This window comes from Centruroides vittatus, unplaced genomic scaffold (assembly GCF_030686945.1).
Source record: "Centruroides vittatus isolate TY-2023 unplaced genomic scaffold, ASM3068694v2 contig_918, whole genome shotgun sequence".
Lineage (NCBI taxonomy): Eukaryota > Metazoa > Arthropoda > Arachnida > Scorpiones > Buthidae > Centruroides > Centruroides vittatus.
The window spans coordinates 122,916-141,228 of NW_027122605.1; the positions used below are offsets into that span (position 1 = coordinate 122,916).

General features: G+C 30.2%; 1 protein-coding gene across 1 annotated transcript in view; it reads left to right on the top strand.

Moving 5' to 3' along the window:
• LOC136984399 (serine/threonine-protein kinase unc-51-like) overlaps positions 1-18,313 on the top strand; it is an 80,984-nt gene that overhangs the window by 51,691 nt on the left and 10,980 nt on the right. The window contains exons 15-22 of the mRNA XM_067281368.1: positions 443-761; positions 4,835-4,928; positions 9,131-9,241; positions 9,347-9,556; positions 9,630-9,729; positions 9,837-9,844; positions 13,146-13,372; positions 17,360-17,485. Of these exons, the coding sequence (XP_067137469.1) occupies positions 443-761; positions 4,835-4,928; positions 9,131-9,241; positions 9,347-9,556; positions 9,630-9,729; positions 9,837-9,844; positions 13,146-13,372; positions 17,360-17,485 (1,195 nt within the window). The remainder of the gene's footprint in view (positions 1-442; positions 762-4,834; positions 4,929-9,130; positions 9,242-9,346; positions 9,557-9,629; positions 9,730-9,836; positions 9,845-13,145; positions 13,373-17,359; positions 17,486-18,313) is intronic.

Genomic DNA, 18,313 nt, shown 5'->3' on the forward strand with positions numbered 1-18,313 from the left:
ATTTATATGTAGAAATGGTTATTACAATTGATACTTGAATTTTTATTTAGTATATTATCATCTATTACATAATTTCACAAATTTTGAACAATCTAGGAAATATTGGGTTGTAAAGTTCATTCGGTTTTTAGTAAAAATAAAAGACACATTTTTCACCAATAACTTTGTTGAACGATGTATTCACCAAAAATTTATTTTGTATACTAGTACTTTCTATATATTAACAGGATTTATTATACTGGATAGTATAATAAGTCCAGTATAATAAGTCCTGTTAATATATAGAAAGTACTAGTATACAAAATAAATTTTAAATAGAGTTAAAAAGGACACAAAGGCATAATAATTAATGTATTCACCAGTCTGTTTTATTATATTGTAGTGATTAATTTAATTTTATTTATATTAAAATATAAACTTTTTCTTTCTATTCAAAATATAGCTCATCAAAGAATGTACTTTCAAATGGTGGTTTAAATGATGCTTCAGATACTATTTCTGCTCCAAGTAATACAACAAATAATCACTTAAAGTTTTTTATAAGACCAGATACATTGCCTGTGTCTGTATCACCTAGTAAAGTGCAATCATCATATCCACGTTCAGAACCCATTCCTGTTCCTTCACAAAGAGAAGCTTATGATCAAATTCAACGCAGTTTACAAGATTCAGGATCATCACTTAAATCCCTAAGTGGAAAATCACAAGCTACATTTGACCCTCAATTGAATTCTCCTGTATGCTCACCAGTAACATCAAAAGTAAGTTTAAACATCTTTTAAATTAGCTAAATTTTTATATTCATTCAATTATGTATAAAAGCTGGTAGAATTGGCATTGACTCAAGGTGATACCCACCTTGCATGTAAATCAGTTTAATTCTTTATTGTTTGAACCTTACTTTGTTACAAAGTATTACATAAAACTGGAGTTAGTACAACATAACAAATTAAGATAATAGTTTAATATAATACAAAATAATCATAATTAATTTATTGTGTTTTTCAAAAAATATCTTTCCAGGATTTAAATCTTATACTTTTCCTGCATGCTACAAATTTCATACAATGAAAGAATACATGTTCCCAAGTTTAATACATTTGGATACTACAATTACTACAAATTGTCTCAGAATCTATTATTAGTCTACTATTATATGTCAAAATATAATTTTGACCATATCTCAGTTGCACTATTGAATATTTTACACAATAAATTATGTCTATAAACAAATAATCCTCATACATAAAAGTTACACTGAAACCTGTTTTTGTGCGATTTTTTATTTGTGCGATTTGTTTTGTGTGATTTTTTTGTGTGCGGTATATGAATTTCAATCAAATTGGTATACTGCACAAAAATAATTGCACAAAACACATTGCATATATAAAAAATCGCACAAAAACAGGTTTGAGCATATTTTAATACTATGATATAATTGAAAATATTTTTTATTCCAACAAAGACTAATTATCTTGTATGGTTTGTTCACATCACACACTTATAATTAATGTTTGATAGCTTTCAATCAAATGAAGATCTTGAGACAACCATAGGAAAGAGAAACCAAATTTTTCAGAGATCTACAAAATTTTTCAATGCTAATGACCAGTTATGTGTAGAATTATCCATTGTTGAACACAATTTATAGTTTGTTAAAAGTTATGTTAAAGTAGTCTATATCATCTATTTTCAAAAGTCTAATTTAAAATGAAAATATTGCTTTTATTATCACCAATATTCTAGAAACACCAAATTCCAAACACGACATGTAAGCAGGAATTTTATTATATAACATAAAATGGAAATTGTTCTTGCTTTATATCATAATAAGTAATTGCCCATAAAGAAGCAGCATAAAGTAATACAGAAAAAACCATTGAGCAAAACAACTTTACATAGATATAAGCAAAATTAATTTTAGCTCTTGAAAGAATAGGCTGTATTGAACCCATTGCCATTTTAGTCTTATAATTTTTAGCCTGTAAAAATTGTCCAGAAGATGAAAATAATATTCCCCAAGTATATGTAATTTGAAACAACTTGTAAAGGCTGATTATTAAAAAAAAAAAACCATCTCTCTCTGGGTGATAGTCTATCACCCTTGAATGTCGATGGCCAAGTGGTCAAGGTGACAGCCTACCACTCTGGAACCAGGGATTGAATCCAAATGGGTCAAAAAATCCTCAGGAATTTTTCGGGTGGTGGTCTGTCAGGATATGTCGGGCCCTATTCCTCACCACCTGGCCAACCTATTGTGGCACTGGCCAAACCCATAATGGGCTTACCAAAAGAGAGGCTCTCTTAGTGCTCACAGAGTGGAAAAAGTTAAAGAAAATAAAATTTAAAAAATATATTATTTAGCAATAATAACTGATAAAATAGAATTTGTAAAATTATAAGCTGATAAGTGTGCGAGTCGAAGAAAATTTTCATAATGTTGAAGAAATTGCAAAGGAAATACGAACAGAAATGTAAGAAATGTATATCATTGGAAAGAAAAATTGAAAAGCCCTAAATGACTAATGCTGAACAGTGCAGATTGTGTAGAGAGTGCGAGAAAACCAAGCATGTCAACTCCGATGCAAATATTTTGAGTGCCGAACTGATAGATATTGATTTGAAATATGATAACCACCAAGACTTTATTTGTTTACATCTTATCCTTCCTCTAATAATGCAAAGACAGATTCACACCTTAAATGATTGCAATTGTGTCCCGTACACAACCCTCCCAATTTTTTTGACCTGCTTGATGCTTAGTTAGTTCATTGCAGTCAGTTGATGCCATGGGGAGGCAAAGAATTATCAGTCGGCTTAACAATATTGTGTACGGGACATTTTAAAACACTTGGCAAACCTCATGCAATTCGTGTATTTTTATGGCAAACCTCATGCAATTCGTGTATTTTTATTTGTATTCTGTGCTGCTGGCTGTATGCAATATGTGGAGAAAATAATCCTGCCAATTTTGATGGATTAATGATCTATGACAAGCATGGGCAAATGCGGCTCTTTTTGAGTTACATGCAGTTCTTGTTGAAAGTGCTATCCTTCCCAGCCTTACCATACCATCCGCCACGACAGTACAGAACTGCGGCTCCCATACATTTTGCAAAACCTACATTTCAGCTCCCACTGAACTCTTGTTTGCTTCCCACCTCTGATCTATGATGTCTTCTCTCTAACTGCAAATTTTTATCTTCAGATGGCCTATGGGATTTTGGAAGTATACCAAAATATATCCACAGAGTTAGTTGGGTTTTCAAAAACACCATTGACAATGACCTGCTTTCCCGCCAAAACTTTGCCACTCCCACTAAGTTTTGGGGAGGGATGGGAAGAAATGTAATGACCTTGGAAGGGTTCATGCTGGATCAAAAATAGCACACGATAAGTGATTTCTCCCTCTTGTGTAGTGTGCAATTTCTTCTGTTTAAATGATTTTGAATTTTCTTAAAATGAGAACTTTAAGAAAATTCAATTTTATGACACAATGATACGAGTCTTTCTTATTTAAATAAAGTTTATAAATTAAATTAAATCATGAAATTTTTATTTATATGACATAGAAATGATATAGCTAATTACATAATCAATTTTACACCAAATTTTTGTTTTTTTATGAATGAATAAAGTATTTTTTTAATAAAAACTTTATATAATTGTAAGCAAAATGGGCTTAAATAAACTTGGCCGAATATTACAAAATGGAAAGGGGAAATGCAGAGACATTAATAAGTCAGAAAAATGTCATAATTGGTCCGGGAATGGACCCTGTATATAAACATGAGGTCCATTTTTGGTTTGTTTATTTGACTTTTGACGATGAATGATGTCAATCCAAGAAATGGCCGATCTTTCAACCTTCTTGTTTTCTTGTCATTGGGCTTGAGTTACACAGATTATTGTAACCCGTGGTGGTGAAAGATGGCAGAAATTACATTTTCCTCAGTATTTATAAGTTTGCTTGTATACGGTGAAAAATATGATCAAACTTTGTATACATATCTCGATGGGCATAAATTTTAGACAGTTACTTATCTTGAAAATTTTTGTCGAATGAGACTGTTGTTGTTCAGTATCTTTTTGCATATGAGTTCAAATTGATTATCCAGCCAATGTATCATGGTACCTGCTCTCTCGGGCAGTATCTACAGCAATCAGTATTCTTTAGGTTATGTTTATAGAGAAAGGAATTAGTGAAGAGGGAATTAGTCCTAGCCGAATGTATCAGGATAGTGATCTAACAATCTGTATAGTCCATGACAGATGTGTCTGTCAATGGTGAGCCAATGATAGTGTGTGCGCTTTGAGTAATTATGTCACTCGATGTCCATATGATGTTTGATCTCAGTTATAATAGTGGTGTATTCCCCCGGAATAATATAACGAGTTTTCTTAGAGTCGCAAGGCTGGCTCTTAACAAGCTTGTCTGCTTGCTCGTTTATAGTTGTGAGCTGGGGTTCATACAAGATGCGTCTGCAGGTTACTTTTGTTGCGACTTTTGATGGGACTAATGATGGTGTGAATGATGGATGTAGACTTATCATGGTGAGTGTTGATGGTAAAATGGAGAAATATTTTTATTAAATATATTTTATATTTAATAAAAATATTTCTATCAAGTGATATGTTCAACATTTTTATTTTATTTTCTCTGTTAAGTTTTAAAAAAAATAAAAATTGACAAAACAAATTATTTTTATATTGATAAACTCTTTATAATGTGAGCATTAAACAGTTTTAAAATCTTGAGATTTTAATGAATTATATATTAGAATGCATTCTGTATATTCTATTGCATGATTGATTTAATTTTTTGTTTTTAAAGCCTCCACTTTTGCACTCTGTATCCAGTACATCTTCAAAATCTAATGAATCAATAAAAATTACAACAGATGTTAGTAGTTTAACACCTCCTAGTGGTAAGTGTATTTATGAATAAAAAATTTTTAAATAATAATTGAAAGATATTAGTATAGATTTAGAAATGGACATAATAACAGATATATCTATTGTACTAAGCTGCAGATGAGTAAACTTAGTTCAAAGTAAATTGACTATAAATATTATTTGTTTTTATCACAGAAAATATATAAAAACATCAATGTAATTATGAATGTACTTCAATTACTTTTTATTTATTGAAAGGGGTTAAGCATTATTCTATATAGAGTTTAAGTTCGGTTGAATAAGTAGAATTCTAAGATGAGATCCATAGAAGTTTCACAATTGAATATTGAACCTGAAAATTTTCACTTTACCTTAAAATTAGAACAATTTTAAAAGTAAATTTTCCATAAAATAAAATCCTTTCTATAAAAAATTTTGTACTATACATATGAATCAGCAGCTACCTATCAAGTAATTATCTATAAGAAAGTTAATGCTATGCTTCAAAAGTACACATTTGGAGAACTAACATTAAAAAGTAACTCTAAAAACTGCTTTAAACTGAATATCTAACATAATAGCCAATGAAAACATCAAGAAACATTTAAATCATTCATGTGAGTAAGTAGTGGCTACCAATTCCAGCAACAGGTTAAAACACATGCATGCGCAGCTGTTTTAACCAGTTGCACATGCATGTTAAATACCCATTATAAAGATCAAAATAAAAAATTGTTATTGAGATTAATGTAAATTGACAGTAATTGAAAATTCAATTGACATGTAGTGTGTAACCAGCTAACAATAGGCAATTGGCCCTTAGACTTTACATGACAAACTTTGACCTCAGATATCTCAGCCCTTAGCCAGAATTTTGGAATCCAATCTTTGTCATGAAATCAGCCTTGTTGAGTTGTACATATTTCCAAAAAAAATTATCTTTAGTGGTTGCTTAAAACTTCAGTTACAGACAAAACACTTTCTGACATATACAGAACTCCATCCAATTAATGAGAAATTAGCAAAACATGCTAGAAGTTGGAAAAAGTGACATCACTGTGCTAGATGGCATTACATCTAATCATGGCAGATGTTTGAAGTGTTTCATGTTGTGGTCATGGTTGGTATAAGTTTTATTTATGTAGAAGACTAATTTAACAGAATTTGGCATACCTACTCAGAAATGAAGAAATCTTCATCAACCTTCAAGGAAAAGTAAATGGGTAAGACTAAGGATTCTCAGAATTAGCCTTTGACTCAGACTAGACTTAGTTCCCAGAGAGAATGGCAAGCCTCTGATAGTGCTTCTAAGCATGAGGCAAGACTTAATGCCAATAGACTAAGGAAGTAAAACATTTTTAATCAACTTACTACTTTCTAAGATCAGAGGAAATGGTAAGATTGCTTTAGTAGTTACCTGTTCAAGAACTGCTGCCACTGTTCTATCCAACATCAAAACTACTCATTCAATGTTCAAAGTGCTTACAGATTTGAACCATACTGAACCTCCTAAATGCAATATTTCTGAACTGAGTAGCTTTACAAAAGTTTTAAAAGGTTGCATACTTGTAGTATAGGATGAGTGTACTATGGCTCGTAAAAAAGCCATTGAAGTGGTTTCAGCCAACCTTACCTGTTGTTCTGAGAGCAATCAGTGCAGATGAAATTAATGCATTGCTGAGGTGATATTTCCTTTGCCCAACATTAGAAACTATCTTTGATTCAGAATATGAGAGTACATCTTGGAGACAATGGAAACTGCAGTAGATTTTCCAAACTATTTGTGCCAATTGGTAACAACTGATGGGGGATAATGACAAAACTATTAATATTTCTGAAGATCTTTGTATCTTGCTGTCTAATGTTTGTGATCTCATTTTGTCAGTATATCCTGACATTGAAAACATCAGCAGAAAGAGTCTTACTTCATTGCTGTATGAAAGAGTGATCTTGACTCCAATGAGCAGCCTACATCAGTATAATGATTCTTAGTATGTTCCATGCCAATGAGTTAGTATACACTTCAATCAATAAAGTCACCAAAATGAACTAATTTACTGTCCTCCTGGGTTTTTGGTTTCATTTACTGCTTCTGGTCTTTTGGCATACAAAATAATGTAAAAAGTTGGTGTGTCAATCATTCTCATGCACAATTTGAGTCCCCTAAATTGTACAATGGAACCAAACTTCAGATCAAAGCCCTCCACAAGTATGTGATACAAACTATTATTTTGGCTGATTGTGGAGAAGTCACAAGGCCAAAGCCTGGGGATTGCAGGATTTGATCACTGGTCCAGCTGCTTTTTTTACACAGCCAACTCTGTGTTGCATGCTCATGAGTTAGTAGTAGCAAATTTCTGTTCATTTGTGCTCTGAAAATAAAATATGAATTATTGTATATCAGGAGGTTATTCAATAAGCCTATCTAGAAGGATCCCACATCCTCAATAGGAATATCATGAATCTGTAATAACCAATTAGCTGTAGATTATCAATATGATTTCATGAAATGAGTTACATGAAAAGTATATCTCCCATCAACAACAAGTAAAATAGCTGTATTTAATAATAATGTAAAAAATTAGAATTCTAAGATAAATTATATTTTCTGTATATAATAATCTTGGCATTTAATCAAATTTGTTTATTTTATATACAAAAATAAATACAAATATTTTTGAAGAAATAATAATAAGATAGAGAAATGTCCTTTCAAAATTGTATGCCCATTTCTAATTCACAAAAAAGTTTATTTTATTGATTTCCTCTGTTGATTTGAGACAAAGTAGGTGTAATATTTCTTTTAAACAGCTGCTTCAAAAAATGTGATAAAAATGTACAATTGAAAAAATCTAAAACTTTAGTATTGCTGAAAAGAGTAAATTAGAAAATGTCATTATAGACAACAAAACATTTAGAATTTGTCATAATTAAATCTGTTATAAGAATTCTACAATTTGATATTTCAGCTGTTACTAGAAAGTAGAATATTTCTATAACTAGGACTAGATAGTTGACACCTTAAAAATATCCCAAACATACGTTGTCAAACTAGCCTTGGATACACTTCCTATTATGATGTTTGGTTTCCCCATCAGTTAAGTGTGTTTCTGTTTCACTTTTAAAATGCAATGAAGAAGATTAATGACAGCTGATCAAAAATGGATTGTTTATGACAATATTCAACTTGGAGTAAGCCAGGTGATCCACCAGTGCTGCATCCTAAGGATTGTTTACATTCCAGAAAAGTAATGATTTCATTTTGGTTGGATTGGAAAGGGGTATTTTATTACAAGCTTTTATGCAACAAACAATTAATTCCATAAAGATTTTCTCCAACTGAATGAACTAAAGGCTGCGGTGCATAAAAAAGTCCGTAACTTACAAATCAACAGGGAGTGGTATTCCATCATGATAATACAAGGCTGCACATATCATTGAACACACATCAAAAACTTCTAGACTTTAACTGGGCTGTTTTGACTCATCCTACATATTCTTTGGATATTGTTCCCTCAGACTATCATCTTTTTCATTTGTTGCAGAATAATTTAAATGGTATAGAATTTCAATCTTTAGAAAATATCAAAAAATCACATCAATAATTCCTTCAATCAGAAACCTGCCCAATTCTACACAGATGGAATTATGAAACTACCCATCAGATGATGTAAGATTATCAAACAGAAGGTTGAATACATTTGGAATAAATAAAAACCTTTAATTCACAAATAGGGCATTTCTCTCTAAAACTGAATGAACTTCCGGTTCAACCCTATACATTTTATATATAATATGTTTTCATTTAAAAAAAAAACTATGTAATATTTTAATTTTATATTTGTTAATTTTTTCTATTCTGTTCAAGAGTAAATACAATTACTAATTATACGATGATATTTATGTTTTCTTAGAAAATGCTTTGAAATTAATATTAAGTATTATTTCTAATATTACTAATTAATAAATTATAAATAAATCATATAGTTACACATTTTATTGCTGTCAATTATTATTATTGTTTAATATGTAATTTTTTGAGATAGTATATAACATTCATATTTTAAATTTCAAGGAAATTTTAATTAATTGAAAATCTGTAGCAAATGATTGGTCCTCATTGTTTATTAATGTAAAAAATAATAAGCAATGATATTAAAATTGATAAGAAATTTCATATATTTTTAAGACTTTTCCTCAAATTTATCAAAATGTACTAATTAATTTTATATAGTTCAGTTTGCTATTGGCACACCTCCAGGTGGAGGGCAGAGAAGAGGAACTGTTCCATCATATGTTTCCAGATTTTCAAATCCCTCTTGGCGTCAAACTATTATGCCATCAGGTGAAATCATTTAATTAAAACATTTTATTTTTAAAATTAGAATTTGAAATTTAGATGAAATTTAGTGAATGTAAAATGCTTAAAAATGTAAAATACATTATGTAGGTAATCCACTTTCACCAGTTATTGGGTCTCCAAACAAAGAATTTATTAAAGATGATCCAAATCTTTTAGATTTGCAATATAAAACTGAAACTGTGTTAAACGGCTTAGACACACAAAAAAATGTCAATTCTTTATCTTATTCATTTCATATGTCATTTAATGGAAGGACAATGACTTTACCTGAAATTACTAATAAAGATTCCTGGAAAAGTATGTTATCTCTTATTTATAATTAATTTTTTTATTATTATAAATTCTGTGAAATTTATTATTTATTTTCCAGAAGAAAGTATTACAGATGCCTCAGAAAACACAGAATTGGATCTTCAAAGACGTGGTAGTGCTGGAAAATTAAAATCCGTGACAGGATCCTCGGAAGGTTCGTTTTTTATTTTTGAAAATAATCCAATTATATAATATGTAAAAGAAACAAAACTTTGCACAAACACTTTATAGTTGTATTACTATGAACAATTCTAACAAATTTCAGGAGTACAAGTTTTAATCACATAACCAGGATTAAAAATGTTTTTCATAATTTGAAATATTTCTTTTAAATATCTTATTTTCTGATGTACAGTACCATCACAGGATGCTCAAAGTTTTCAATTGGTGGTTCACATAGTGTATAAGTTGTAGGTAGGTGGACCATAAATATTTCATACATACTAAAAGTAAGCTTATTTCTAACATTTATCAAATATGTTTGCTGGCCAGATTTGGCCTGGGTGCTAGGAATTAAGATGGTCTTGAATTTTAAAGATCATATAATGAATCAGTAGCTATTGCAACTCTTAGGGGGGGCTTCAAGCATTTCATATATCAGGCTTCTGACACTACTGTATTTTAAGGCAAATACAGAAACCATCAATTTTCATATTTTCTGTGCAATTTTGCAATTTGCACACAAGCAGTCATGTATTAGGATGAATGTGAGTGGATGGAGGAGAAAGAGTTAGAGAGACAGGGTGGTCTGGAAGGAAGTTCTCAACACCATATTTATACTAAACTTAACTAAATTTATTTGCAATTATACTTGATTATTATACAAGGAGAATATACAGGGTGTTTTTTTTTTATCTTGAGACAATGAAAATAACTTAATTGGATCTCATTATTTTGGGGAAAAAGGTATAGACAAAAGTTGTAGGGTTTCGAAGGGCCAATCAATTGGTGACCTTGGATGAGACCTTGACCCTCAAGGTCATTTGAGGTCAAGTCTGTTTTTTTCAATGGGAACACACATTTTTGACCCTGGCAATGGAAAGAGCGGGAAATTTCACAACTGGATATACCTTTGACCTTATGGTCTAGATCAAAGGTCAAGATTATAAGGTTTAAATTATAAGCTTTTTCTAATGGGAAACTGTACTTTTTATTACTGGAATAGGCAGGGAGGTAAAAGTTAGATTTTTTCATGACCTTATTACTTTGAACTTTAAAAGAATTCACTACTTTTAGCACTACCCAGGAGTAACAATGTGGACATAGTAGTTTTCTGCTCCCTTTGAGATGTTTATTTTCAGCGAGTCCCCTTGCCTCTCACTATCACAATGCTTATTTTTGGTGAGTCACTTTACTTTTCACCATTGCTTGAGATGTTGGTTTTGGGGAAAAATTTTATAACAAATGTTCAACCTTCCACTTTGATGCATTTGGTTTTGGGGAAAAATTTTATAACAAATGTTCAACCTTCCACTTTGATGCATTTGTTGAGCTGCACTTAAAATTATCACACTTGAGATGACCTTCAGATGTCAAATTTGGGGTACTCAAGGTCATTGCTGATTGTGAAATTTCCCACTCTTTCCATGTAAACATAACTTTTACCTCCCTGCCTATTCCAGTAATAAAAAGTATGGTTTCTCATTAGAAAAAGCTTATAATTTAAACCTTAAAATAATCTTGATCTTTGACCTAGACCATTACCTGAAAGGTATATCCAGTTGTAAAATTTCCCGCTCTTTCCATTGCCGGGGTCAAAATTATGTGTTCCCATTGAAAAAAAAAACAGACTTGACCTCAAATGACCTTGAGGGTCAAGGTCACATCCAAGGTCACCAATTGATTAGCCCTTTGAAATCCTACAACTTTTGTCTATACCTTTTTCCCAAAATAATGAGATCCAATTAAGTTTTCTTTTTATCTTGAGACAATGAAATAACACCCTGTATAAGGAAAATAATACATACAAATTCTGAAATCTCTTATAATTCTAATAATAATCTTCTATCTCAATATTCTTATTGAACATACACTATTCCTATTGAATATACTATTTCTAACTTCTATCTTAACAACTGAACCTGATTTTCAAGAGAGAGAGAGTTTATTATTGGTCATGCATAGATAAATACCTCTATGCCTTCAATGATGAGAAGTTCCTTCAAAGTTCCATTATCTCATTAACTGTCCATTGTAATCCTAGTCAATAAGCAAGTGGATGTTGAGCCTCACTCTTGACAGATCTATCTTCCATGACAATAGGGCAACAACCTGAGTTGGATGATTTGGACTATAGTTGCGACAAAAATGACAACCCGAAAAGACAGTTGCAATGACTGTAGGAACTGGGTAGTGGCAATCTGAATGACCTTTGGTTGGTCCCTTTTATGTTTTTGGTCAGTTCTTGACTCATATCACTACCCAAAATGGCAATGTGGGATAAAGCTTTGATTGTTGACCAAATCGGTCCTTTTCTTCTCTTTCTTCCTGAAGGGGTGACTGAATAAAAGGGAAATTTTAGAAAAAAAAATAAATCAATTTTTAAATGTCAAATATTTTAACAAAATCTAAAAACTTAAGCCTGGGATCTGATACTTACATAAATAAAAAAAATAGTCACCAGATTAATTATTTTTTTTAAAGGCAATCATGATCAAAACATCTTTACAATTTGAAATGTGATGTAACACTTTCCTATCTGGAATGTGATGAACAGTACATTTATAGTTTGAATAATGTTGTTAGTGTGACATTTCACATTTCTCAACTGGAATCACTGAGTTCAAAAATATTAGACTACTAATCCAAATTTTCCCATTCTAAGCAGTACAATAGAGCGTCGTTTATCCGAAAGCTTTCCAGTCGGACTGTGTTATGCTGAATCCAACATTTTTGATACTAGATTAACTTCTAAAGTATAATTTTTTTGTTTTTATATTTTTCAATATATTTATTTTGTTTGTACAAAATAAAGAAATAATTTTTAATGAAACAATAGTCTCGATTATTATTATAAAAATTTTCATTAGGTTTAAAATCGATGAAAATTCAACACAAAGCGACATGCAATGGAGAAAAATTTCAAAATCAAATAGGTTAATATATTTTTTCGTACATAATCGGTTATCCGAACAACCCCAGTCCCCAATTGATTCGGATAAACGACGCTTTACTGTACTTTTCTATGAATACCGATGTTACTTCTAATTTAAAATTTTCAACAACAAACAATATCCTGTTGTCAAACAGGCTAGTCTTAATAAAATTTAGCTTCAAATTATGCATTTGCACATTTCATATATTTATTTACTGTGTCCATTATTCTGCTCATTTGAAACTTTTTAAATGAATATCTTTGTTTCATTGAGGATACCACTGTAAGTATAGTATACAAAATGAATTATTATGTTATACTATTTTATGTTAGTTTCATATAAAGGTATTTTCATTGGTAATATAATTAATTTGATATATATGTATATTTATAATCAAATAATATATTTTTAATATATAACATAATTTTCATGTTATATTTAATTCAAAATTTTAATATAATTCTTTTATTTAATTTCAGTAAAAAATCTTCCTTACAGCCATTATCATTCACACTGCTGGTTAGGAGGAATTTGGGATAATAGACATTCTTCCTGTGGAAAAGTTTATCAAAGTGCAAAATGTAATGGAATAATTGATCCGACGCCTCCTAGTCATTCTTATCTTTCGTTTGGTACCTCACCTCAAAATCTTGATAGTCATATGTTATTTATTGCTCCAGAATTACCTGAAGAAACATTATTGGAGGTAAAAATTTTATGAAATATATAGTTAGAAATATGATTATTGTAAATGAATAAACAATAGCAATTATTAAATATATATTTTGTATAAGAAAAATATTAATTTTATTAAATGAAAACTTTTGTAAGAAATGCTGTTTTTTGAAATGATATTGTCATTTATATTTTATTTGATTCAATTAACAATGTGAAATTAATAAAAGGCTATGTGATCTGAATTTATTCAGTGGCTAAATGCAATTGCGAATGAACTAGTTTAGCAGTTTCCAAGTTTTTCCAGTTCATGTAACTCCTTTGTGAAAATGGGAAATTTCATACGGCCCAGTGTAATATAGGTTTATTTGCTTGGGAAATAATACACTGAGAAGGTAAAACTTTTGAATAATTGCTTGATTAATTTATCATTTAAATTGCAAAAAAAAAAAAATAATAATTAAAAATTAAAGTATTGAATATTAGAGCACTTATTTTAGTAATACAGATGTGAAGATTAACTGATTTATATAGTTATGAAGGTCTAGGTTCAATTATTTTTAAATATTGTAAAGTCCAAAAATTTTTTTTTAAAGTTTGCAGCTTTTAAAAACATGGATATGGAAAATTTTGAATTATCTAGGTATAAAACTGAACAAGTTGTAATGGCTACCAAAGGTAACTTTAAATTAGCCAATTTTTACTGCATCTTTCTTAGAAGTGTGTACTCCAGATAAAGAAATGCTGAACTAGATTCATTTGTTCACAACTTAAATCTAGTAATTCAGAATAATTAAAAACAAAAAATATATTCAATTTTGAAAATATATACATTATAAAAAAATTTAATGTAAAATTAATATCATGAAAATTTATATCTTGATTATTGGGATGAATTTTCAAACTACAGATCTATATATTCCCACCGTCATCTATTTGTCCTTCGTTAATCTCAAGAATGGAGTTAGATGAAAATCAAGACCAGATATGGAAGCTTAGGGGACCAGAAGCCCGGTTGACTATATATAAACATTTGGTCTGAAACAGGAAATTTTGAATTAAAATCACTTGACTTCTCAGAGTTAGATAGGTAACCAACATGATGCACAGGGGCAAGACTACTAAAGTCAAGACCAGATATGGAAAACTTAAGAGCCAGAGACCTTGATTAACTATAACAAACTTCCAGTCTGGACTGGAAGTCACATGATTTTTTTTTAATATAAATTAAAAGATGATTAAAAATTGCAGTCTGGTATTGTGACTGTCACAATAAATAATTAATATAAGAACAACAATTAATAATAATAATTGTTTCTTTATCATTTTATTATTGAATTATTGAAGTGTATATATTTATTTCATATTATGCAAAGTACATAATTTAAAACGTTTTTAAGGAATAGTCAATTAACATTAAAGTAACTTTTCATTCCTTTTGAAATTATCTGTTTTTTAAAGATTATTTAACTTCTAAATAATTACAGAATTATAGAAATTTAAACAAGTCAAAAAGTTCATAATTTTAGACTGAGAAAATGTTATAAAATAAACTATTCTAAGATGATTTTGCAATAGAAATACATTATGAAAATGAGTTAATAAATCTAGTTTTTACAGCAATCTTTAAGATTTAATTGGAAATCATGTGTCTATTTTCTATGATTTCAATTTTTTCTTTTTGTTAAATTTGTTAATAATTTGTTTAAGTTAATTTTCTACAATTATTTTTAGAATTCTAATAATTATTTTTCAAAATAAAATAGACAATATGAAAATATTTTTGCACTGTATAACTCTGCAATGCAAAAAGACAACACAAACTCCACTTTACAAAAAAGAGGACAAAAATTGTTGAAGCTAGTCATCCTATTGCATGACAATGCATGTCTGCATACAGCTCATGGGATGGCAGTAACTGTGGACTGGAAAGTCTTCAGCAATTCTTCCTACAGTCCAGATTTAGTCCAAACAGATGAAAATTGCTTGGAGCTGTGTTAAAAGAATACTTAGAAGAAAATAATCCTGCAGGGTTTCATTTATTGCAACTTTATGCCTGAGTTGGCTACAACAATAAGACAAATTTCAGCATTGCAGAAAGTATAAGCCTTTCCAGGACTATGGAAGATTGCATAAATATGAATAGCGTGTGCCTCAAAAAAAGGCACACAGTTTGAAACCGTTACATTTTCATAAAAAGTATATCAAACCAGCATTTTATATACAGGGTGGTTATAATTAAACTGACCCTATTCAGACTCCTCTAGAGCCTGTTCTACTTATATACCAAATTTCATTAACATCTGATGTGTTATATAGACCATGGGAAAGATATTTCTGCAGCAAAAAACAAACAGTTAAAAATTCTACCACTTAAAAGAACAAAAACAAATCAGAAACATTAAACTTTATTCAATCACAGTGTGTGTTCAACATTAACATTAATTACACATTCAAAGCACATTACAGTGTGTTCAATGTTAGTGTGAAGAAAGTCTCCAGGAATTTCAGCAAAATGGAGTGTAATGCTGACTTTTGATTCAGGCAGTCCTAATCCTTCATCCATAAACACAATCTTTTAGGAATTCCCACAGCCAGAAATCACAGGGATTCAAGTCTGGTGAACAAGGAGGCCAGGTATCCTGAAAATCTCTGGATATTACATGATCTTTGCCAAAATCTTGCATGAAGTAATTTCTTGACTTCTCTTCCACTGAGGGGAGCTGCTCCATCTTGCATGAAGACATTGGTCTGTAAGCATTGCCGTTCCTATAAGGCAGGAATGACTATCTGTTGAAAGAGTTCACAGTAAAGCACACTCATGACAGAGCATCTTTTAGGACCTTCAGAAGCAAGATTTTCAAAGAAAAGTGGCCCAAGAATAAAATCAGCAGTAAATCCACATCATGTAGTCACGTAATCAGAATGCAGTGACTGATGCTGCACAACATTGGGCTGTGAGGAACCCCATATGCAACAGTTCTGATTATTTACTACTTTATCGAATGAAAAGTGCACCTGACCACAAAATTTTCCAAGGCCATGCATCAACAACAGCCATTGTTGCCAAACCCAGAAAGTAAAATCAGTGCATTTTTGCAGGTCTTCAGTTGCAGCTTTTGCACAATGTGGATCTTATACAGATACCATTTAAAATGGACCGCAGAACTTTTTGTACTGTTGGCCAAGGGATGGATGACTTGTGTGACACTGCTCAAGCACTTTTTAAGGAATATTGTGAACTTGAAGGCTCTGTCAACCACAGCAACGGCGACTTCTTTGATAATTTCTTTAGTAGTCTGTTTCAGCTCTCTTCCTGGCAGCACACTCAAGTCTCCAATCTATTCAAATTTTGTAATCATATTTTTCAAACCATTCTTTGACATGGGCCTTTTTTGCAATCCTCTTAAACCTCAATGTTCTTGCAGTGTAGCTAAGCCATTGCTGCCATTCTGATAAAACAGTTTAACCAGCAAAGCTCAGTCTTTCTTCTGTAAGGGCATGATTAACGATAAAGCCAGAAAAATCATTCTACATGCCTTTATGTTGAATGTTGTCCTTTTTAGTAGGTTTGCCTACTTTGCATAAGGATTTCGTGAGAAGTGCCATCTGGTAGTGAGTTTTTTTTGCAGAAATCTCTTCCTTGTGGTCTATATAACATTTGTACCAAATTTCAATATGAACAAACTCTAGAGCAGTCTGAATAGTGTCAGTTTAATTATAATCTGATATATTTACAAGTACAGTTATTTTATAAAAAAAGTTTATGAAATAAATGAAATTAGCTTGTATACATCAACAGAATGAAATGTAGAAATAAGAATTTCCAGTATTGTCTTAAATCCTGTAAATAACTGAATTCATAATCTTTAAAATTCATTAAAGTTAATAATTTTAGTATTTGCTTACATTAGTTTATAATAAAATGAGTTAGGTTTAATTTATGTATCTTATATTGTGCAATAGAAAGTATAAGTTAAAATTGGAAAATAATTGATCTTTTCTTTTATCTTTTCAGAAAGAACATAATGAAACATTAGCAAAATTAAATTTTGTTCTTGCGTTGGTTGATTGTATTTTAGACTTGGCACGTTCTAGATCAACTCCTATTTCGGCTCTCACAGACTCCTATGTTCGTAAAGAGGTTAACCTAATTTTCTTTTTTTATATTTACAATTTATAAAACTGTATATTCACTTTTGTTTGTATTAAAGTTAAAAAATTTATTTAATGAACCAAACTGCTAGATTATTTTGAAGTTTATATTAAAATTCCATGATTACCTAAGTAAATAATGTAAAAAAATGTCTAAAAGATCATTCCATTTTGAATTGATCTTTTTTTTTTATGGATATTTCTAAGTTCATCGTAATTATATATTTAAATTGATGTACAAGTTTAATATAATAATAAATTTTATAAGGCTAGAATTGATTAAATTATTAAGTATGGTCTATAAAAATAAGCTAATGTATAATTCAGCAGAGTTTATTTTTATTCCAGATGGATTGCTAAAAAAATTTAATTACATAAATTGTAATATTAACCTGTGTAAAATTACTCAAAATTTCGTGTGTAGTAAAATGAAACTTATAAAAATATGAAAAGATACTCAAAATATTTTAAAATCTTAAAATCATTTTTGTTTACAATTACTAATAATTACAAGAATAACAACATAAATGCAAATCACTATACACACCCAGGAACCATGCTAACTCACATAATGTCTTAGATATAGTTGTGCAAAATACCTACAACAAAAACTGAAAATAAATAAATACTCAAAACAACCACAAATGAAGCATCTGTGAAGAATGGATGAGGTATTTATTGTGTCAGTAATTCTTTCTTCACAGGTATCATACCACATATACTACACAAAAGTCTTGGAACATTAGGACTTCACAATACATACATCACATTACAATGTGTGACATGTATTTAGTACAACAGCCTAATCAGGAAATTC